Source organism: Oenanthe melanoleuca, chromosome 5 (assembly GCF_029582105.1).
Source record: "Oenanthe melanoleuca isolate GR-GAL-2019-014 chromosome 5, OMel1.0, whole genome shotgun sequence".
NCBI lineage: Eukaryota > Metazoa > Chordata > Aves > Passeriformes > Muscicapidae > Oenanthe > Oenanthe melanoleuca.
Genome location: NC_079339.1, coordinates 28767037 through 28789362, shown reverse-complemented (window position 1 = coordinate 28789362; position 22326 = coordinate 28767037). Strand labels below are relative to the sequence as shown.

Below are 22326 nucleotides of genomic sequence, written 5' to 3'. Positions count from 1 at the left end.
CAATCAGTGGCAATTGTCATGGGGAGAGGATGATGTGGATGCTCAGACCATCAGCATATTTCACAAGAGCCATTCCAAAGAGCTTCCTCTTCAGGAAAGGGGGACCAGAAGCTGTCTCTAAACCTGAAAAATCCCACATCTATTTCTTACCTAACCCCAACCTCAAAAACCTTCCGCTGTGTCATTTATTTAAAAGTGGGTTTTTGCAGTATTTTTAGCAATGATGAGAGTAAATCAACTAAAGCAAAGCCGGGTAAGAGCCAGGGCAGAAAAAAGCAAGTGTGCTTCAGAATAGGAATATTTAAGTATTGTAGGAGAAGAAATTGTAAAATCATTCCATTTTCTAATCAAGTCTTTCTGTAAGTCTTCCCCCTGTGGCACATTGTGTTCTCAGCGCTCCTCAAAGTTCATAAGAACAAAGAAATATGTTCAACAAAATAGACAATAGCACTATGCCTCAAAAACCACTCGAAGTTCCCCACACTTGTTGGGGGAGGCTTCCAGTAGTCCCACAACACTGCATTTATCTAACGCTCTATCTGAAAACGCAACTCTTATTTCCACCAGACATCTTTCCAGCCCGCCCCTGAGCCAAGCCTTGACTGAGACGGTAAAACAGAAATCGTCTGTGTGTCTCTTCAGCTGGGCAGCTCTCAGTGTGTAAGGCTGATGCTCACACCTGGCTGGATCCCGAGCTGTGCAGGGAGCAGAGGCGCACGGCGGGGATGCGACTGCCCTGAGCGCAGGGGGTCTTTGGCAAAGCAGCTGCCCAGTCCGTGTGACAGATCTGGGGATCCTGCAGGGCACAGGGTCCTCCCCCGCGGTCACAGCAGGCAGCCCTGCCCGCGGCGATGGCCGGGGGTGCTGGCTGATGGGGCTGTAAATGGGCACTTAGCATCCGTGCGCTGGATGGCCCCGCTCGGGCTGCTATGCATGCATTCGGCATTTAAACCCGGCCTCAGCTCCCTCCCAGAGCTCGCATTGCTGCGAAAAACAAACCAACCAAACCCCAATATTAAAAGCAGGGTGTTGTTTTCAAGAACAATTTCGTAGCACAGCAAACTTCAAGGAGGAGTAAGCTCACTCGTGTTAGGTTCTGTACAAATACAAGGGCAGTTCTTGAATGAATGCGGTCCCACATGATCTCCTTTTGTCCAAAGCATAAGGAAGCAGCTCCAGAAGACTGGTAATCTTTTTCCATGGTGCTATCCAGGTCTGAAATAACCGGGGTGTGGTAAATCTACACTGACGTCAATGAGAGAAGGTGTTTTGAAGAACCCAGGACAGGGAGAACAAATTAAAAGCAGAGAAGTTTGCTGAATGTTACACAAGAAAAGCCTACTCTATTTTCTGATTCTTATTTTTGTGACTGTAAAAATTCTCATTGTAAATTACAGAAAGGAGGCCAGAAGGCCAGAGCCAGTATGCTTTGCCTCAGTGAAGCAGCAGTAACCAAACAAGAAGACTGGCAATGAACCAGCCAGGATGAAGTTTAGTATCTGGAGGTTCAGAGTTCCACCTGGATCAACAGCTGGCCCCAATTTGTGATACAGGATGGACCTAAACCTCACTGAATCTGGGTCAGCTGGGAGTGGGGCTCGTACCAAAGCACCACTGGCACCGTCCTCAAGGCAGTGACAATGTCTTGGTTGGACCTTTTCCCCCCTCCTCTCAAATCTACAGAAAGCTGTAGAACAGACTTGTGGTACTTGCTGAGGACAAAAACCTCCTTTGCTTGCTGCATTCATTTGCTAAACAGCACGACAGCCTGTCGGGAACATTCTGAAACATTGCTTGGGCTTGATTTTTGTATTCCTTTTCCTCCAGCAAAGTACCTGCAAGTTTAGTACAAACAGATCAACACGGCCTGACGCTGATATTCTGTGTCTTTTTCCTAATTACTTAAGATCAGACACAGTATCGCATCATGGATGGAGAAGGATACAAAGAGGCTCTTTCAGTCTTAGTTTATTCCTGGGCGATGGTATGGCCGGAAAGAGGCCGAGTTTCTCTGGGGTACAGGTATTCAGGAGAGGGGAATGGGAGTGTCCTTGGCTAGCTGCCAATGGGATGAAGACACAGAGGGGACAAGGGCCGGAATACCCGACCCCCGGTGGGTACAAGGACACAGGGGAAGGCCACAGGACCGGAAAGGGAGACAGGAACTGGGGTTTGCAGGAAGGAGGTTACAGGATCCTGATTTCAGTTCTTATACCTCATATACCGAATTACAACAACGGCCAAGCACAGCTTGCAGCCTGGCTACCTACTCAAGTCTTGAACTCCTGAGGTTTTGGATGATGTCAGTCTGGTCTCCCCAGGGCTGCTGCTGTCATCAGATAGTGGGGCTGATAAGGCACATGTTATGATGAGGCGTGCTGCTGCCTTTAATCACAGTATCGTGCATGCAGTAGGAAAGAGAGCGGTGTGTTTGTGTATTTCCTGGTACAGTACCTTGATAAGGCTCTCACTGCTTCATAGGTATTTCCACCACACTGTCCTCTGCTCAGCACGCTACAGATCGCTGACAATCTGAAAGTACAAACAGTGCTAGGGTGCAAAAACCCAGTTCCTCCATCAAAAACATGTTTGTTTGGGACTTGTTGTTGCTTTTTCCTATCAGCTTCACTCACTGTCTTTTTTGTTTTTTCCTTTTTTTGTCTTCTTTTTTTTTTTTTTTTTTTTTTTTTTTTTAATTTTATTTAATCTTTTACAAAGCAGGACCCAAAACAGCTGTTGAGTGCTGGACATCCCCACTGCATTTGGGAATCACCTGAAATCCAGCACAGCCTGAGAGTTTGGGGCCCTTGGCTGGATTTGAAGGCTCTAGCCCCCACCAGCACTTGTTTCCACACTGCTCAGATGCTCATTGCTGAATTGCAGGTTCTTCCTCTCTTCCAGGTTTATTTCACATTGAGCATTATGATTTGTTTTACTAGCAGACCAAATGATAGCAGTTCAAGGACCAATTCTGTATGTCAGAGAGCACTGAAAAGGAGTTGGTACATTGCCTTTACCTGGAGCTGGACATTCATGTTTCTTGTCCACATTTTTGTGTTTTACATAGATGAAGCAGAGGAACAGGCTGGATCCCTGATCAATTTTCATTGCCACCTGTGGGACAGAGTCATAGCAGTCCTAGTCTTACCAGTGGGAACACAAAGAAAGATGTCCAAAAATTGAAGAAATCCACATTTCTGCCAGCTCTGGCCTTTTCACAGTTAATCTTTATGCACCAGAAAAAGAGGCATAATATTCTTTTGAAATTCTAATTATATAAGTTGTCATATTGGACTTCACTATCTATCAGTTTTTAAATTAAGAAAGAGATACATCACTACCTAAACTCACCAACAGAAATAAAGTGCAGATACCATTTTTAGAAAAATGTCTGCCTGATATTTCTGGTTGTCCAGCTCATCTCCTCCTTATGGTTATTTAGATTCACACTTTCTGTTTCAGCAACTAAAATAAAACCCTTTTATTCATTTGGGTTTCTTATTTGGATACACTAGGCATCTGGTCTATCCTCCTTCCTTATGATACCACAACTGGAAACCAGATTTTCATTGCTGAAATCCTAAGACTGCCAGCCTGCCATTTATCTTCCTGATGAGGGCCATGTTAAGAGAAAATATTTTACTTGCAGTACACCCAGAGGGGATCCAAATTCCCCTCAGTGAGGATCATCACTGCTTTGTCAAGGAGCCTCCTTTCTGGGGCAGAACTTGATTCTAAAATGTTGGTGATGTGGTGGCCACTGGGAAGGGACGGTGGATGATTTGATTTCAGTAACTTGGCAGAGTTATTCAGAAGGGTGAAGCAGCACATGGTTGAAGGCTTGCTGTACTTTTCTACAATGACCAAAACCAGGCAGGGCAGTTGCTGTACAATGGGGAGATGATCATTTGTGATGAACAAGGAGAGATTGTTTCTTTTCCCTGTGAATGTTTGCCCCTTAGAAATCAGCTGATCAGGGAGGCCACAGGACCAAACTCTACAGATGAATTTTTTTAAAGTCAGATAATTTTATGACCACTGTTAAGCACTGTAATTTACTTAAACCAAGATAATGGTAAGTGGAAACAAATCAACTCCCTGTTTCAAAGCTGATGTTCCCTGGGGATAGGGAATAATGCCTCTCCTTCAGGGAAGAAAACCAAAGGGCAGGAGTATGGCTTCCTTTGAGTGCAGGGCTGGGGGTCCCAGGCTGCTCCAGCCTGACAGTGGGTGGCAGCCCAGGGACTCTGGGTGCCAGGGACTCCAGGATGCCCCACAGTAACAGGGCAGGGCCTGGTTGGCAGCACAATGCTGTGACAAGAGGTCTGATTCCCACTGCATTCCTAGCAGAGCCAGTGTAATTTGACATTGTGCTTTTCTCCTGACCTCATCCCACATTAGGCCAGGTAGGTTAAATTTACCACCTCAAAAACCAAAGGCAGGACAGCAACACCAAGTGCATAACCTGAAAATGAAAGTCCAGGGTGGGTCTAGGATATCCTATATTCTTATCAGGCATGGGAAGAGAAGCATGAAAAAGTTTTGAAAATCACATTCCCTGGGAACAGAGAAGAGAACAGCTGGCAGGAAAGCTGAAAGGTAAAACCACACACACAATTTTGTGGGACTTTGTCTGGAAGTTGGGCTCCAGTGTTGTTAATCAAAGGCAATGGGACAAAAAGTGGCCACAGACCTCTGTAGGAGACATTCAGGTTCAGTATAGGTCACATACAGAGAGGTTAAAATTGCCTAAGCAGTGACTCCCTTGCAAGGGAATGCTGTGCTCACCTCGGTGCTGGAGACATTCAAGGCTATCAGTAATCAACTCCCTCTGCCTGAGAGGTGGCTTGGGAATCGTGAGTTCAGACCTGTCACAGTTAAAAGAGAGGTCTCAATGATTCACTAGGAGTCCCTGCCAATCTGGATGACACACTGATAACCCCACAGGCCATGGACCACTGGCCTCCCACAGCTGTCTGTCCTCAATTCCTTACCAACTGCTTGCTTTCGAAACAAACTTCTACATGTTTTCAAAACATCTCCAGTTCTGTTTTCATCCACACTGGAAGTGTTTTTCTGGTCAGAAAAATTGCTGGAAAAAAGAAAATGTCTTGGTCAGCAAAATCAGTTGATGAATCCAAGGCCCATATTACCTAAAACTAAGAAGAAAATTATTTTCTCCAGCTCTTATAACTGTTTTGGCTGGCCACCCTGGAGAGGGGGTGCATTAGGTTTGTTCTCAGCCTTTCAATCTCATTTTAAGTTTGTAAGTGTAATAATGGAGGGAAATTAGGTTATTTGTAAACACAGCACAGAATATCTGAGTCTTAGGGAAAATAAACAGGAAGCCTTTTTGCACATTTTCACTGCCATCCTTTTTCCAAGCAAAAGTACACATTTTACACTCTGCTGTGGCCTTCAACAAAAGCTTTTTTTACAAAGCTCTCCTCATATTTTGTGACTGTAACTTGTCAGTGAGCCAGAACTTTGCTGGTGCTCCAAAGCCCTAGCAGCATCTCACTGAAACACAGTGTATTCTCTCCACGTAGCTGTAATCAAGGTAAATCACAAAGGTTCCCACCTCAGACTGCTCAAGAAATCTCTTTATAGCAAACACAGCAAGAGCTTTAAGAGCTTCATTGGCGTTTGTTCCATATTGCTTAATGTGTCCTTAGGGCCGTGGCTACCATCCCAAACAATATTTCTATGGCTTGCGTGGCTACATCCTTTTCCTGTGAATCAACGTTGGCATCTGCTCATCCAGAGTATTCAGGAGAAATATTTGCTGTTGCCTGGAAACTATGACAGGAGAAAAAGTATCAGGAGCCCTGAATTATTTTTGCAGCTCTTTCTGTGATACTGTGCCACTGCCGAACAGCCCCCTTTACCTGGCACTTGTATCTCTAACAGGGTTTTAAAACCTGGGGAATAGGTACAGATATATTTGCCAAGTGCCCAAAATACCTGAAAAGTTCTGGCAGGCGCACACGTGCAAGGCATCATGTAGAGATTACAAAATGCATCTGCACAGGCCAAGCAGACTCCATCCGTCTCTGTCACACGGTCATTGCTTGCACTGTGTCCTGCCGGGGAGGGAGATCAGGCTGCAGGGAGGGCAGGACTCCATGGAGAGCCCAGCCCGGCTCATTCGGGCTGCTAGCACCGGGGCTGCTGCAAACACACCCTGCCCACGGCTGTGCTGGGACCTTAAACACACACAGAAATAATACTGGACCCTGAAATGTTTCCACTCGTTAAAACCTTTCACATCCCACCGGCAACCGCTCACACATGTGGGGCTGAGAGAACTTCCTTCCAGCCAGAGGTGCAAGAAAACGCAGGAGCTGGCACTCACGTGCTGCACAGCCCGCAGGATGCTGCATGGAAAAGTTTCACTTCCATGTGTTGACTAAGTTCATGTGGTGGGGATCGTGGGCGGGCATAAAAAACGAAACTATGAAAAGAGATTAATTTGCAGCTGGAGCCCAGGCAGGGAGAATTCCAGTCCTCTGTTTGCTCAGAAAACGGCAGCTATTACCAAAACTCAGTCAAAAAGAAGAGGTTAGAGCAGCGGTAATTAAAAAAAAAAAAAAAAAAAAAAAAAAAAAAAACGAGGAGGGGGGAGGGGGGAAAGCAGCAAAAGTGAAACAAAACCTCTCTGGATATTAACATGTGGAATTCCAAACATTTGCAGTATAATGAAGCCCGTGGAGCTGGCCTGGCCGAAGGAGCTCAGCCGTGCCCAGGAGGAAAGGGAAAGCGAGCGGCGTCAGGGCTGGAGCGCCCCGCATCCCTCCGTGCGCAGCGCTGCCCCCGGCTATGGGATACGCGGCTGCTCCCGCTCCAGCCCGCGGGACAAACCAGCGCCGAGCTGCCCACGGGGCTTAGTCACAGCACCTATTGGTTTAGGGTGTCTTACAGCAACTTTTTTTTTTTTTTTTTTTTTTTTTTTTTTTTTTTTTTTTTTTCCTGTAAGTATTCTAGGGAATAAGCATCGCCTTTGTGAGGAAAAGGCGTTGCTGAATGGGCCAAAGAGTGTCTAAACAAAGGATATTTTACATCACCGGGCAGAATCATCCTCAAACATCTTGGGCTGAACTCAGCCTCGAGGGCAGGAGCTGCTCTGTGAGTTCCCAGCAGACGCTTGAAGGTTTCCCACCGAGCCAGTCTCACCCTCTGTCCCAGTGCTCCCAGCAAGAGACCCTCTTCCACTCCTTCACCCCTTCCTCCCACCTGACTCCTTCCTAGCACTGGTTTTGCTCCTGACCCCTCTTCTGTGGGTAAGAAAGGCTCCATTCTTCACTCTTAATTTTTTTGCCTATTTTCACTTCACTCACCACATTTTGCTTGTTGCTGGAGCATCTGGTCACTCAGCACACCACCCCTGTGCAGCAGAACTGCCCCATCAGCCCCAGTGCCTGGTTACCAGAGCTCACACCTTCATGTCTGCCTGTTGTACTGCAGGGCACAAGGAGCCTCCCTGAAGCACTCTCTCCCTCCTAGGCAGTGTTTTAGTGTCAGTGCTGCCCCTGGGCATGGCTTCAGCCTCCACAACACCCCCAGCACTGAAGTCAGGAGCTTCTTTGTCCACACACTGACCACAGCACCTTCTCCCAAAGCCTCTTTTCTCCAGACTCAAGCACATGCTGGCTTTCCCCAACACATACCACACAAATTGCAGCAATTAGCAAGTGTAAAGGGCATGCTGTGGTTTTTGCCTGTATTACTGCATCTTAATAGTCACTCATGTCCTTGGCCATGGTCATCAGATAGTATCCAGTAGGTTACATTTCCCAGACCTTCCCCTCAATTTGAGCCCCACTGGAGAGACCCAGTTTATTGCCTTTGTGCACTTGGACACGAGCAGTCTCCAGACTCTGGTCAGCATGGCTTCTTTCTCACCCACATTGTGTGGACTGGACTCAGTCTCTGGCTCTTGATCTCCAGTGGTGACCCTCTCCTTTCCTGCCCCACTGCCATCTCCCCTCTGCTGTGCAAAGGCCTGGCAGAGCCTGTTCTTCCAGAGGTGATTTGCAGCAGCAGCAGCACAAAGTCCCATCCAAAGACCACTGCATTGCTGCACAGGAACCATATGGACTGAAAATTTGAGCCAGCTTCTAACAGTCCTCCAAGGGTATTTCATTTCTTCTGCAAATTCTTTCCCTCTCTGCCTCCCAATTTCATGACTATATTGATGAGACTAATTCTCTCAGGACCAGGAACTTGGAAAATTTCAGAGTTCCTTCTAAATGGTATTTTTTGTCACTTACAATCTGCCACAGCATATCTATGTACAAATGATACCAAACAAAGGTTAGCCAAAACCAGACAGTAAAGTTCCCAAATGCCTTTAAAAACAAACCATCAGCAACAACAAAGAACCCCTATCTGACTTTTCATCTCTCTCCTATGACGTTCAGGAAATGAGATGGCCCCCCCTGCTTCTACAGGCTCTAATTGCAGAACTGAAGGTGTTTGGGCACAAAAGCCACAGCTAGCCCATAGCAAAGAAGTGAGTAGTCAATAGTGTCTGTGGGACACATACAGCTGTTGCAGGAATTAGGAGGGAGGGAGGCAGGTACCAGGGTGGGATCTGAGCCACCTGGAGCTCTGCAGATCAGTCATCACATTATTCCATACCGAAAGACAACTGGCACAGCTAGCCACACAATATGGCTCTAATTTCCAAGATATATTGAGGATGGATAACACTAGACTCACCTGGCTTCAAAGCCAAAAACTAGCAAATGCTTGCAGCCCAGAGGTATGGGCTACAAGAAAGAGCCCACAGCAAGCACCCATGACAACAACAAAATGTATGCAAAGAGAAGCCAGAGCCACCGTAGGTGTCCCCCTGCCCACAGTAAGGACTGTAAGAGCAGCTGGGAAGTGTGCAAGGCACACTGCCATGGCACCTTTACAGGCACCTTGTTCTTGTGGGTGCTTCTCTCTGCCCTGCCACAGCAGGCATGCCAGCAGCACCTGTGACAATGCACAGGCCCAGCCCTAATTGATGGCCACTCTGAAAGTCCCATGCACTAAATCAGTAAGCCAGAGTGAAGGAGTCCTCAAGTCAGAGGAATGTGTGTCTCAAAACTATCATGTCAGAATAAGCTATTTATACTTTTCTGAGCCTTGGTTAGGTTATTACCAGGCACGGTAGGTTCACCTAAACAACCCTGTCAGAAGGAGCATGGACAACTCCTCCATGGTAAATACAAGGAAGGAAAAGTCTCTCTAGAGTATCTGCTGCCACATACCAAAGCTGCAATGAATCCTAATGGTATCAGATCAGGTAAATCCTTTCACTGCTGAAGGTTCTTGCATCCTGTTCTGCTCTTCTCTATCCCCTGCGTGAGCCAGCTCAAGGTTAATTTCAAAAACCAAAACACAGAGTAACCGAGCATTTATCATTAATAAACTCACAGGAGAGAAACGGTGCTGCCTTCCCGGAATCAGTGCACTCGAAGGACAAGGGAAGTACCCAAGTACCAGAGCAAAGATCTACTTTTAGCACTGCTTCCTGGTTGGTTGTCATACCAATAGCATTGTGCAACTGATAGAGCTATTTTCCTCATCAATTATTAACTGGTCAAAGACTGTTTGTTTGAAGAGCTGCACAGAAAGTCCAGAAAGGAAGCAAGCAGTTTCAAGCTGCACGTGTGTGCCCTGCAACAGGCTTGGGATGCCCTCCAGATCAGATAGGCTCGCTCTTCAGGGGCCAGCAGCTTGATTCCCAGCAGCAGAGGAGGCACACCTGGGCACCTCCTGCAGCTGGGCACAAGTCTCCCAGGCAGAACCCACCCCTCACATGGAGCTCATTGCCTTTATGCCCAGGAGCAAGGCTGCAGTCAATGGCACTGCTGAAGGCCAGCAGTGCTGAAGCTGTGCCTGAGGCTCTTCTCTCAGGGATCAGCACACAGACCACATCATGCACAGGTTTACAACAGTATCTGCCAAACTCTCCACATAGCTTCTGCAGTGTTCAAGGGAAGCAGCTTCCATCAGCAGCACTCTTCTTTCTCCATGTTTCCCCCACCCAGCTCACCTTTAGAGCCAGACCACACAAGTGCATAGAGCTAACAGCAGAGAAGGCTGGTTCGCCGCTGTGAGCCTTGAGGTATCCTACAGCTTTTGTTTGGCAGGAACTTTTCCAAAACACATTAGGAAATCTGAACATTGAGGCATGTTAAGACAGCTGAAGGATTGGTGGTTCAGCAGCAACATTTCAGACTCAGTTTGGAAGCAAAAGCTTGCTCCATAGGAGAGCTCAAAGGTGAAAACACAAGGCTTAACACCATGAGCAGTGCTGGCAAGGATATGTTCCTAAACAAAACCAATGGCCTGAGAAGTTTCTGGGATTGCTGATACTTCAAGATGTGCAAGGGCTTAAACTTGATAGTGGGGTGATGTGTGCATACACCCGAGCCTTTGCTGAGGGTTTATGTTCCTCTTCCCCACAAAGCACCCAACAGCCCCTCTGTGCAAGCAGACGAGTACCACTAACAAGCCAGGACTGAGATTTGGAGTATCTCTAATATCCCTTCAGTATTGCTTCAATATCCCACTTCATCCTCACTCAAAACACACAAAAGCCCTCCTTGGAGGGCAAGGAGCTATGCAGGAGCACACAAGGCACACAAGCAACAAAAGCCAATCCCAGGTTTAAGGCATGCTCATCAGAAAGAACTTGTCAGGAACAGACTGACTCAAGCACTCTGTAAGAGACAGAGAAGGTTAGAGGCCACCGGGGTAGGTCACATCAGCTATTTGCTGCCACTGATCTCAAGCACTTGCAGGGCTGACTCACTGAATCACTGAGGAACCAGGGAGGGATGCCTGGGCGCACTGTGGGCACTGCAAGGGTCAAGAGAAGGGAAGCCCCTGCATTTGTGGGGTTGTCTAAAACCAGCCCCTCAATTTTTGCAAGTAAAACCAGCTCCACTGTCAGTTTCTTGAAAAAACTTGGGGTTTATTGATTTAAACTGCAAACAGTCATTACAAAAGAGATTCTCTTTTAAATAAACTCACACAAAGAGGAAGAAAAAGCAGTGTAGCGAACAGTAACAGGGGGAAAAAAAATTACATTCATTATTCTCTTTGTGCCAGTCCCATTCATCTTGGCAAGGAAAACTCCAAACTTGGAATACAGAAATGCAAAGACAAACTGTATTTGGAATGTCTTCAGATAGGCACTTTGAGCCCAAGGCTTTTCTCCTTGAAGAATCTATACAATTAGAGGAAGAAAAAGTCTTCCTTCCACGTTGTCTCGCAACAGAGCTCAGGTATGTACATTCTAAAGCCCAGGTAGGCAAGACCCGGGAGAGGAGAAGAGAAGGAGAAGAGAAAAGGCAAAGATGCACAACAACTCCATTTGCAGTCCAACACAAAAAAAGGGGGAGGGAGTTCTAAAATAAATAATCCAAACACAGTTTTTGCATTTTTTTTAAATTAATTTTTCATTTTTTAAAATAAAATAACCAAAAAAAGTGTAAAGTTACAAAAAATGTCATTGTAGTATAATATATTAAACTGTGGGGAAAAAAGGAAAAAAGACACTTCACAATCTTAAGATTAATATGGAAGATCATAATTTAAACATAAAAGAATATATTCTATGGATTCATCATCCCGATAAATATGAACAAAATTAAAAAGCAAAGGTTTTGGCAATAAATACGTTTTGATAAGTTAAATAAGCTTTTTATATTGTTGTGCAGTGACAAGCAAAATTTGCTCTCCAATTTCTGAAAAGTTATACAAAATTAAAAACCCAGAAAAAAATAATAAAAAGCTTGGCGTGAGTGCTCTAAGATAGGTCTAAAGTACTCTAGAGCAAAACCATTAAAGCTATGTCTACTCGAACTTTGTTTACACGAACTTGTGTGTGTGGAATGACTTCTGTTGGCCCCACCCCTCTATTTCTTTATTTGTTTTAAGATGTCACATGTATACATGGGGAACTTTTAGCACCAAAATCAAGTCTCTCATAGTCCATCTGTTTTTCGCTTTTCTTTTGTTTTCTTCCTCCCAGTCGAAGTCCCACTCATGTTACAATCTTTGTCCGTTCTCAGCTTTACTTCCCGCAGACCTGAGCGGATCCAGGCAAGATTTAGTCTTTAAGGGGAGGGGAGAAAGGGCTGGATGTTAACACCCGCCCACATGCCTGCAGCCTAGCAGAAATTGGCCATTTGGGAAGGGACTGGGAGAGGGCGATGCAGTACGTGGCCAGTGGAGGGAGCCGGATTCGGACATTTCCTGCACATCTGGAAGTGCACAGAGCTGCTGGTGCCCTCTGCAGCTGGAGAGGTAATACAGTCACAGTGAAAAGTGTTAAAAGGCACTATTTTGTAAACGTTATTGCTTCTCATCGTAATTTTGGCACTTAAGGTTTAAGCCAGTGCGTATCAGGCAGGCAGGTGGACATGTTAACATCCAGCTTGGACTACTGGGGACAAGGCTGGGGGGAGTTCAGCTTAACATTGTAATAGAGGTGGGGAGGGGCAAGAGGAAACCCCAGATTAGTCGTCGGAGATGGAGAGTCTGCTGAAGATGGGAAGACGTCTTGAGGTGTCCAGGATAGGGGAATCTGAGCCGCTGTGGCTGCTGCTGGAGCTGCTCAGATAGCCCTCCTGGTCAGAGAGGGAGTCCTGAGGACTGGGTGGCGAGTCAAACATGTTGGGGGACTCGGACATGGGCCTGAACAAGAAGGTGGTGGGGGAGCTCCCGCTGGGCACCTGCACCCCCATGCTGGGGGCAAAGAGACTGACCAGCTCCTGGCTGGAGAAGGTGAAAGGGTTGCTGGCGCAGTCAGGCAAGGTGGGGGAGCCCAGCAGGTCGTCGGCGCTCAGCATGGGCGGCGGTGTGATGGAGGTGGGGCTGTCCAGCAGCCCGCTGGCAGCAGTGCTGGGGAAGCCGGCGAAGCTGAAGCTGTGCTGCAGGCGGGGTCTGTCGGTGACGGCGGGCTCCCGGCTCCCCGCCACGGCGCGGCGCTCCTCCGCGTTGTGGATGAAGTGGCAGCGCGGCCCGTAGGGGCAGAAGCCGATGGTGTGGAAAGTGCGGCACAGCTCGGTCTTGTACTTGGGGTGGCGGGTGAGGCTCCGCAGCTCGTGGATGCCGTGGGCGAACTGGCACTTGTCACCGTACTTACAGGCGCCGTTCTCCTCGAAGGGGCGGCACAGCTCCGTCTTGTAGCGGCTGGAGTTGACCTGTCCCCCGGGCTGCTTCTGCTGCAGTAGGCGCTCGCCGCCCTCCGAGAAGGAGCGGTCCCGGAAGCGGCTTTCCCGGGGGCCCAGCATGGGAGCCGGCTCCCCTTTCAGGCTGCCGAGGAGCTGGTTCTGGTGAAACTTGGAGTTGGGCAGGGTAACAGAGTGCCTCCTAGGGAAACCCCCGCCCGCCGGGGTGCCCACCGCCTTCCTGTCCAGCAGGCACCCGCTGACACCCGAGGGGCTGTAATTCAACATCTTGGTGCTCTGCGGGGACAAAGCAAGGGTCGGTCACGTCACTTCTACTGCCACTGCCACCGCCTCCTCCGACATCCCCAGGCAGCCCCGAGAGCGCGGCGCGGCAGCACGCCGCCTCCCGCCTGCCCCGGCGGCCCCCCCCGCAGCCGCATCCGTGCGGCCCCTCCCGGTCCCGGGCGAGCCGAGCGCCCGGCGCGGGGGGGCCCGAAGAGCCGCGCGGCGGGAGCGCTTCCCCGGGGCCGGCGGCGCGCGGGAAGGGCAGCGCGCGGCGCCGCCCGCCCAACCGCTCCCGCAGCGCGGCCGGAGCCGCGGGGAGCGAGCCCGCCCGGCCGCCCGCTCTGCCCCGCCCGGCCCCGCGGCAGCGCCGCCGCCCGCCGCGCCGCGCCCGGGCGTGTTGGAGCGCGGCGCCCCCGGGGGCACGGCACGGACCCGGCCCCTCCGCTCGGCGCCGCGGCTGAGCCCGCCGGGAGCGCGGGCGGCTCCCCCACCCTTCCTCCTGCCGAGCGGCCGAGGCGGGAAACGCGGGCGGGAGAGACCCCGGCGTCCCGAAACGGAGTGGCCGCGCTCGGTTCCCGCCCTGCGCCCGCCGGTCCCAGCGCCGAACTTGCTCACGACCAGAAAACGAAACGGGGGAAGGGGAGGGGGGAAGAGGGCAGGGAAGGGGGAAAACCCGAACACGAACCCCAAGGAAGCTGAAAAGCCCAAAGCTGGCGGCGGAACCCCCGCCGGCGCCCTTACCTTGCATAAAACTTCGCTCAAGTCGAAGATGGTGGGCGACACCAGGGCTGTGGACATCTTCGGCGAGCGAGGGGGGAAGCGAGTGGGGCAGCGGCACTCGGACAGAGGAGTCACGGCGTGGGTAAGGCACAGCCTCCAGCGCCCCTGCTCGCAGCCTCCCCCCGCCGCCGATGCCGCCACCAGCCCGCCCGGCCGCCGCGCCCGCTCGCCGCTTCCAGGGGGCTCGCGGAAAGCTCAACTTATAAAGTTTGCGACTTACCCCCGGGAGGAGGAGCCGGCGGCGGGAAAGGGGTGGAGGAGGAGGGCAGGGTGATTGACACCGCGACTGAATCACCCGGGCGGGCAGGCCCAAAAAAACTTTCGGGAGGAAAGAGGCGGGGAGGGAGCAGGGCCGGGGGGAGGGGGAGGCGATGGCAGAGCGGCCGGTCTGCGGGCGGGCGGGCGGCTGTGCCGGGCCGGGCCCGCCCTGCCCCGCGCTGCGCCGGAGGGGGCGGTTGTGCGGCCGCACCGAGCGACTCCGCGCGCCTGTGCGCGCGTGGCCGTTTGTGCTCGCGTCTCCGCGCGCGCGCCCCCGTGCGCGTGTGCCCGCGCGCCGGTCCGCGTGCGTCCACGTTGTGCGCGCGTGTCCGCGCGCGCGCGCGCGTTCAACTCGGCACGCGGCCGCGCGCGGCCGTCCCGTCCCGCTCCGCGCGGGGGGCAGCGGCGGGCGCGCGCCCAACGGCCGCGCCGCGCGGCGGCTCCGCCGCTCGCGCGCTTCTTGCCGCGGAACGGCAGCGGCGGCTCCCGTGGGATTTGGACGGATCGGAGCCGCCGGGCCGCGCCTGTGCCCTCCCTGCCGCGCTTTGTGCCGATCGCACCCCGCGCCCCCCGCCTCCCTCGCAGCCTTACTCCTTCCTCCAAACTTTTACTGAAACCTGGCAGGCTCTGCGAGGGGAAATAGCTCACATCCCCAGTAATCTGAGTTGTTAAAATGCGTGTCTGCCCTTTAAAAGGGTGTTTGATAAATCCTGCCTTTTCTCCCAGTCCCCAGGACTCAACACTGTAAAACTAAAATAAAGAAAATAAAGAAACTAAGGTCTCTAAGAAGGTAATCTGTTCGAGGTCTTAGTAAGCAAAGTATGATTCATACTGATATGGATATGGCAGAGACGAGGGGGGACAATGGTGGCAGTTTCTGTGTGAAAATACAAACGAGCCCAAGGCTTGTCGGGGGCGCTCAGCGCTCGGGCTGTGCCCGGTTTTCCCCCTTAGCCCAGCTGGAACTGCAGCCGTGCTCCAGCCCAGGCTGAGCAATGGCATCTGGGCCGAGCTCCCCGCGCAGGCGGCAGAGGGGCCCTGCCCCGGCACTGCGGGCTCTTCCTCCTTCCCTGCACTCCGCCTGGGCTGGGAGAACAGAAACCCCTGCCTTGGGCTGCAGAGCGCTGACCCGAGCGGCCATCGCACCGAAAACTTCAAACAAACGATCCACTTCCTCCTCTGTTTGCTTTGGAGTCGCGGCATCTGGACTTTGCGCTGGCGGCTGATCTTTTTCCCCTCCTTTGGTCTTCAAGAACAACCAAAATAACCAACCGAGAGAAATGCCCACAGGCTCGGGCTGTTCCAGATTTTTATTTTTTTATGATCATTATTGTTATTATTTCCTTAAGGAGAGCAATCAGGTTCCTCGAATTTCCTTCTCTTTATAGTTTCTTTTTTTTTCCCCTCGCCTTGGCCAGAAGTGAGGAGTAGACAGGGGAGCGAGCAGCCTATTATTTTCTGCAGTTGTTTACTCGTTCTGTAGATGGTGCTTGTTCCCAGGGCTCTGAGCCTCTCTATAATTAAACCCATTTTAATTGTTAGTTAGAAACGTCATTTCGGGGACTTTCCAAGAGTTGCCGAGAAAGCCAGCCGAGATAACTATTTCACTACCGAGTCGCTCCCAGCCCGGTTTTTGCGCGGTCCCTCCTGCCGTCCAGCCACGGCTTGGGGCTGATCTCGGAGTGGGGTTTTGGCGAGTCCGGGGCTGCAGCCCCTCCGCCGGCACAGCCCTCTGCCCCTGCTGCTCTCGTGTTATTCCCCTGCGCCGTGCGCTTTTGTTTTGGAAACTTGGGGTTTAAGGCTGCACATTTCCGCGGATCAAGTGGCAAAGGCTGAAGCCGAGAAGGAATTTTTTTCCAGTGATTTAGCTTGGCAAACCCCGACTCCGTGGTGGTCTGCCTTGCATTGCCTGCGCACATGCTCAGCTCAGGAATTTAGCTGCTCACCCCACCTCGTGGCTAAAAGTCAGAGCCCTCCGGGCCAGAGTGGGAATTTGTGTGGGCATGAATTCACACCGAGCAGAGGAATGAAAAAACTGGAGCCTTACACCACCCGCCAGAGCCGTGCCAGAACTCTGATAGATGCAAATGAATAAAGATAGGTAAATGAATAAATGAAAGTCAATTATTAAAGAAGATTACTGAAGAAGTGAATGAATGCAATGCCATGCTCACTAGCCTTCTTGTGTGAGTTAGTCCATCCAGGCCCAGCACATTCCAGTTGGGATACTACAGCTGGGCCTGGGAAGTAGGAATAAATGTCCAGAACCTCCCAAAGCCCTTAAACTTGTACTCAGCACCGGAGCCCCTTTTGGAGCCCTGTCCTTCCCTGGGTCAAATGCAAGCAGATGCTAAACTTGTCACAAAATACAGAGGGATGAGATTCTGCATTAGACCTATGCACACATTTAGCAGAGGAGTTAAGAACCACTTTCCTGCATGGGAGCTGAAACAGACCAGAGTGGCCAGAAGGCAGGGAAGAAGAAGGGGGCAGTGAATGAAGTGATAGAGGCAGGAGGTTTAAAGGATTACTTTTTCCAGTTGTGTGTGTGTATAAAACTCTAGGCTCGTTGGCACATGATGCTGTAGAGGTCAAAAGTATAAACTGGGTCAAAAAAGCAATTCGACAAATTTATGGAGGAAAAGTCCCTGGAGGTTTACTAAAGGCAAAGGCAGGCGTCTGCAACATGTTGCTGGACAATGCTCAGCAAAAGTATCACTCTCTCATCCCCCTTTTCCCCCATAAGCATTGACTGCTCTTGGAGGTAAGAGAAAAGCCACAGCAGACCTTTGGTCTGATCCAGTTTGGCACTGGGATGTTCAAATCAGCACTATCTTGTCCCCGAGCCGCTGAGCACGGGTTCACACTCTGGTCTCTGCAAAAGGCTGGAGAACATGGGGTGGCTGCATGTTCTTTGCCCAGTTTAACTCCCTGCCAGGGTAGTAAGAGGTTACTTTGAGCACTGAGTGTAAACTGAATCCAAGTGCCAGCTTTGCCACAAATATATTTGATGATGGTGCAGCTCCCGTGGCAAAAGAACAAGGTTGCTATCTTAGGACACCTGCACTTCCACTCACCTGGAGCCATTTGGCAGTAGGAAGCCTGCAGATCTGCTTGCGTCAGTTACTGAGCAAGAACTTGAGTATGAAAAAGCCTGAATTGTTGAAAACAAGGTGGGGGTGGGGTGTTTTGGTTTATTCCCCCTCCTACCACTCAGTTCCCAAAGTTTCAAGGTAGGAAAGGGAAGTGCTTTCGTCACAGGCAACGTTTTCCCCTGTGACTTTCAGATGAATTGGCCGTTTTGCTCCCCTGCTCCCATGGGAATCCTCAGGTAAACAGAGATGTCTTGTCCTCAGCGGTGCTCCGATGTACAGAGGCTGGAACAGAGGAAGGACAAACCTTATTTTTGCTGGGGGTGTAAAATGAGCCAGGACTTTCTGCAGTCACTATTCTATACATATCTTTTGGGTCTGATGCTATTTTTGTTGGCTGTGACCCTGGAGGTGTAGGTGTGGAAGTGCCTTTCTGCTGGTCTCTGCGAGCGGGTGTAGATGTTTCCTCTGTTCCAGGCGCCTCCTCAGACTCTGTGGCCTTTCAGGGGGAGTAGGCGGATGTCAGCATGGCCTTTCCCCACCTGTCTGTAACTTTTTAATACTTCCTTTTATTTTGGCCTTGCACTTCTTCCATGGAACATCTCTGGGTAGCCACTGGGAGGTGTAAATGGCTTGAGATGGAAACCACAGCTTGTAGGTGCGCCCTCTGCCAGGCTTTTCTGGCACCCGAGGAAGTCGGGTCTCTGCCTGCTCCTGAGCAAAAGGGATATTACCAGCTGCTGGGTGAGAAAACAAATTCACAGAGATACAGGAAAGTATGTTAAGGTGGTGGGAAGCAGCGGGAGTGAGATTCCTGGCAGCTTGGGTATGTAAACATCCATAAAATAGAGAGTGTGTGCGTGTGTGTACTTTGTGGTGGCAGGAAACCCAAGAAGTTAGCTCCATTATTTTTGCTGGAATTGGTAGCAGCTGTACCAGACAAATATTATAAGCCCTTAATCCTCCTGACTTTACACCTGTGAATGACCTAAAGACCATCCAAGGTGATCTAAATTACAGCACATCTTTACTAATTAGTGATGGGGTTTGGGATCTGATTTAGTTGTTCATAAAAAAGGGCTTTCTGTTTTTCAGTAGCTCAGATGCTGGGCTAGCTCTGGGGGAAGTGAGGGGAAGACAGGAGGTGGAGGTAATGTGTGGCCTCTTCTGAAGTGTCACATGGATGTGACTAGCCTGTCATAAATTTAGAACCAGTGGCACTGACAAGACACTGCAGTGGAAAAAGCAGAGATGTCCTTTTAAGCAGACGCAGGGTAAGGAAATTGGCTGAAGTTAATGGATCTAAGTTATAATTTCCAGTGGAAATACTAATGCAATTAATCTATTTCCACACAGCAGGACAGCAAGCCCATGCAAGTGTTTAGCTGTTTGTCATGACTGCTCAGGAGGCTGGCCTAGCCACATCCTGGGGTCTGTCCAGCCACATCCAGGCACATGTAGCCTGAGCTGAGGATGGGAGCAGAGCTGAGGCACACACCAGTGTGGCAATAGGTTTGAGGGGCTGGAGGAAAAGACCATCTCGGCTGCTGATGGTTGTGGAAAGTGAAGGTGCCTGACAAGGAACATCTGCCTCCCTGCCTGTGGCCTGTGTGTGGGGCTGTTACTTTACCCCAGCTCCATGGCAGTGCAGTCCCCAGATGGGGTCTGCACATCCTGTCTGGACACGGGGACAAGCAGGAAAGCCCAGCAGCCCCCTCACACCGCACCACAGATCTCCCTGCTGCCCATTTGCTGCTGGCACCACCACCTCCTGCAGAGAAATCTCCCTCTTAGGGGTGTGCCTGTTCTCAGAGAAGTTACAAACCCTCCAGGGCAAGGCGCAGGACTCATCTCATCTCCTCCCTGAACAGCCGCAAGTGCGTGAGGCTAGAGGAGGGATTTCCATCCTGCCGGTGTGGTAATGGGAGCTGAGGAAGTGCCCAGCCTGGCTGCAGCAAGGCGAGGTATGGAGCAAGATGTGTTTCTCATCAGGGGTGGAACAGAGCACGAAGCTGCTGTTGGGAGGACTGGTGTTCTATCCTGCTGCAGGTCCCTGGAGCAGATGCCCATCCCCTCCTGAGGAGAGTCCACATCCATGGGACAGCCTGTGCAGCCAGGTGCCAGCATCCTCTCTCCTCCAGGTCTCAGCCGGGCACATGGTGGGCCTGGGGTCCCCAGCATCCCTGGGGATTACTGTGTGCAGCAAGGGCACAGCTTCAAATAGATGCCCTTAACCTGCCCTGATCTGCACAGGGGTCTGTGCCTGCCAGGGCAGAGAGAAATCAAATATATCTCACCTCAATAAATTGTTGTTCAGGTTAAGGGAAGTGCCAGAAGCTTTATAGAGGCTGTTGGCAGATTCCAGAAAAAAGAGGCAAGTGATACCTGCTGCACCTCAAAACAGCAATTGCCCTTGTATCAATAAGATGGTTAATGCATGTAACAAGAGGTTGGGGACATGGAAAGGCAAAGATCTCAGAAACCAGGACAAAATCAGTTTTTTCAAATCCTGTGTGCATGGTCCTGAGCTGATACACAGCAAGATGATAATGCAGCAGAGTGGTTTCTGTTGGCCTCTGCCTGTTTGCAGCCACAGTAGCCCTGGCCACTGATTATTCAGCAGACATTAACCAGTGGAATGTTTCCATGATTTTTTTTTCTCAAAAACAAAAACAAAAAAGTGCTGGGATAAAATGCTTTCATATTTTTGTTTTCTTTTTTGAAAGTCTAAGACAGCTCCAGAGCCTCTTGGATCATGACATTTATGTGACTTGCAGTGCTGGTGTCAGAAGTTGCTCCTTGCTGTGCTGGTGGCCACTTTTCTCCAACAAGCTCAGCTGTAACCCTCTGAAAAATACCATTTTGTCCTTTCACTGCAGAGCTTGTCATAACCTTATTTCCAAATTTCCATGGGTTGCACTCCACACATCTTACAGCTCCATGAGATATTTGCATTAGGGAGGCAGCTTGCTTTCCCGCCTATCCTGTTCCATCAAAACACACTTTTAGCACCAGGCAGGAAGCCAAGGTCAAGTCTCCTTTTCTTTTTTTTTTGGTCCCTCCTGCCTGCTCTGAATACATTATAATACAGACTTCAGCTCCATTATTATATCTTTTCCCACAAGACCGTTGCCTCATTCAGACCTCAGCAGGGAGCCTGCTTTCATCTCTGCCAGCTGGGCATGGCTGGAGAACCCTGTGCCCATAGGATCTCCAAGGGGGAGGACACAGGGCAGAGGCTTTGCAGATTCCCGTGCACAGAGGATAGAGGAGTTTGCTTAGGTCCAAATCTGGTAGGGCATTTCCAGGGAGCCTCTCCCACTGCCTCCCTTGTCAGGCCTGTAAAGAAGAATGTCAATGATTATGGGATTCCTCTCATCTGTTTTTAAGTGCCTAAAAGTTAGGTGTCTAAACCTAATTAGTTGGACAGGCTTCCTGCATAGTCAATGGAGACAAATAGGCACCTCTAGCGTGTGATTCATTTCACATATCTTGAAGTTTATCTTGGGAAGGGCTGACTCACCCGACAGCCAAGCACCCGCTTCTCTGCTGTGACTGTAAAGGCAGATCGGCAACTTGCTGAGGATTTGACAGCTGCATTTTGGGTGTCCCACGTTGGGCAAGGTGAGTCCTACTCCCAGCTGTGGCTGTGGAAAGCATCATCACTTGGCTGCTCTGGCTTGCCCCTCTCCCACCCTGTTTCCCACAGAAGGTCCATTTCCAACCCTGCCCAAGCAGGGCTGGGTTTTAGTCTGTCCAAATCACATTATCAGCTCTTATCACATTATCAGACCAAGTTAAATATTTATAAAGCACCTGGGGGCAGGGTCCACATCTTTCTTCAGTTTGTATATTCCCTCGAGGAGCAAATCCCCTGTGCTTGTTTGCAACCCTTTGCAGGCTGGTGCAATACAGCACCATGAGTCCCTGTGCCAATCTGCAGGTCTTGACAAAATGCAGCTGGGAATGCAGAAAGACCTCACGGACATTGGGAAATAGGCAGGAGTGAATCATAAGAGTCAGGAGAAGCAACTAACGTGTGGGAAAAAGGCAAATGTGCTACCTCGGCACAAACATACAATAAGGAAGTATGTAATAATAATTATTGTTATTGTAATACGGCCTGGGTGAGCATTTGGGAAAAAGATATCTAATAACTGACAAGCGACGTGGCTCGGTTTGTTTTGATCTGAAATTCAAACAATGGTTGTGTTTATAAGGCAATAATACGCAGGGCACTGGCACCACACCAACTATGCACTCCCCAAGTCGGGTTTATATAGGTCATGCCAAACAAATAATAGTGTTCTTCAATATAATTACTGATTCATTACAGAAGGAGAATGTAATTGAGTCTGTTTGGATTTCGGGGAGGCGTTGGATATGGTAAATTCATACATTTGAACTCAGATTGGGAAAGGTTTGTGTGCTGCCTAGTTCTGATCATCCAGGAGTCAGTGATAAACTCCCACTGCAGCCTGCCCCAGCAGCATGGGAGCCTTCCCTCAGGCTGCAGCAGTTGCTCATGCTCCTGCTGCCCTTTGCAGACTCTTTCAGCACCCTTTGAAGCACTTCACAGGTAAACTGGGAAACTAAACTATTGTTAGAGCAAAACCTGGATCCAAATATGCTGGACACGGCTCTTACCTCAGGCAATTGCACCCATCCCTTGATTCTGGGGGCAGGTTGGCCCCTCCACTTTGGAACCTCCTGGTCCATGGCCCACTTCTGGATGT

General features: G+C 50.2%; 1 protein-coding gene and 2 long non-coding RNA genes across 4 annotated transcripts; all 3 read right to left on the bottom strand.

Annotated features, from left to right (window-relative positions):
* Positions 1–1015: 1015 nt before the first annotated feature.
* Positions 1016–9536, bottom strand: LOC130254210 (uncharacterized). 2 transcript variants are annotated; one of them, XR_008840651.1, is made up of 7 exons: positions 9427–9536; positions 5965–6083; positions 5582–5799; positions 4995–5092; positions 4789–4868; positions 3018–3114; positions 1016–2532 (listed from the first exon to the last, which is right to left on the bottom strand). It is a non-coding gene; the product is annotated as an uncharacterized LOC130254210 (long non-coding RNA). The 2 variants fall into 2 exon arrangements; XR_008840650.1 differs by lacking the exon at positions 3018–3114 and having other exon boundaries at positions 9427–9508.
* A 1411-nt stretch (positions 9537–10947) lies between these two features.
* Positions 10948–14721, bottom strand: ZFP36L1 (ZFP36 ring finger protein like 1). The gene is made up of 2 exons (XM_056492858.1): positions 14202–14721; positions 10948–13472 (listed from the first exon to the last, which is right to left on the bottom strand). Exons 1-2 carry the CDS (start codon positions 14256–14258, stop codon positions 12522–12524), a joined length of 1008 nt encoding a protein of 335 aa, XP_056348833.1. The 5' UTR covers positions 14259–14721; the 3' UTR covers positions 10948–12521.
* A 2691-nt stretch (positions 14722–17412) lies between these two features.
* LOC130253865 (uncharacterized) lies at positions 17413–21328 on the bottom strand. The gene is made up of 3 exons (XR_008840625.1): positions 21114–21328; positions 19888–20929; positions 17413–17875 (listed from the first exon to the last, which is right to left on the bottom strand). It is a non-coding gene; the product is annotated as an uncharacterized LOC130253865 (long non-coding RNA).
* Positions 21329–22326: the final 998 nt, after the last annotated feature.

Excerpts from the sequence above, each read along its gene's own strand:
- ZFP36L1 (XM_056492858.1), bottom strand. The coding sequence starts at position 14,258 with ATGTCCACAGCCCTGGTGTCGCCCACCATCTTCGACTTGAGCGAAGTT. Across the intron at positions 13,473-14,201 it reads TGAGCGAAGTTTTATGCAAG|AGCACCAAGATGTTGAATTA; the intron begins GTAAGGGCGCCG and ends TTGTCCCCGCAG.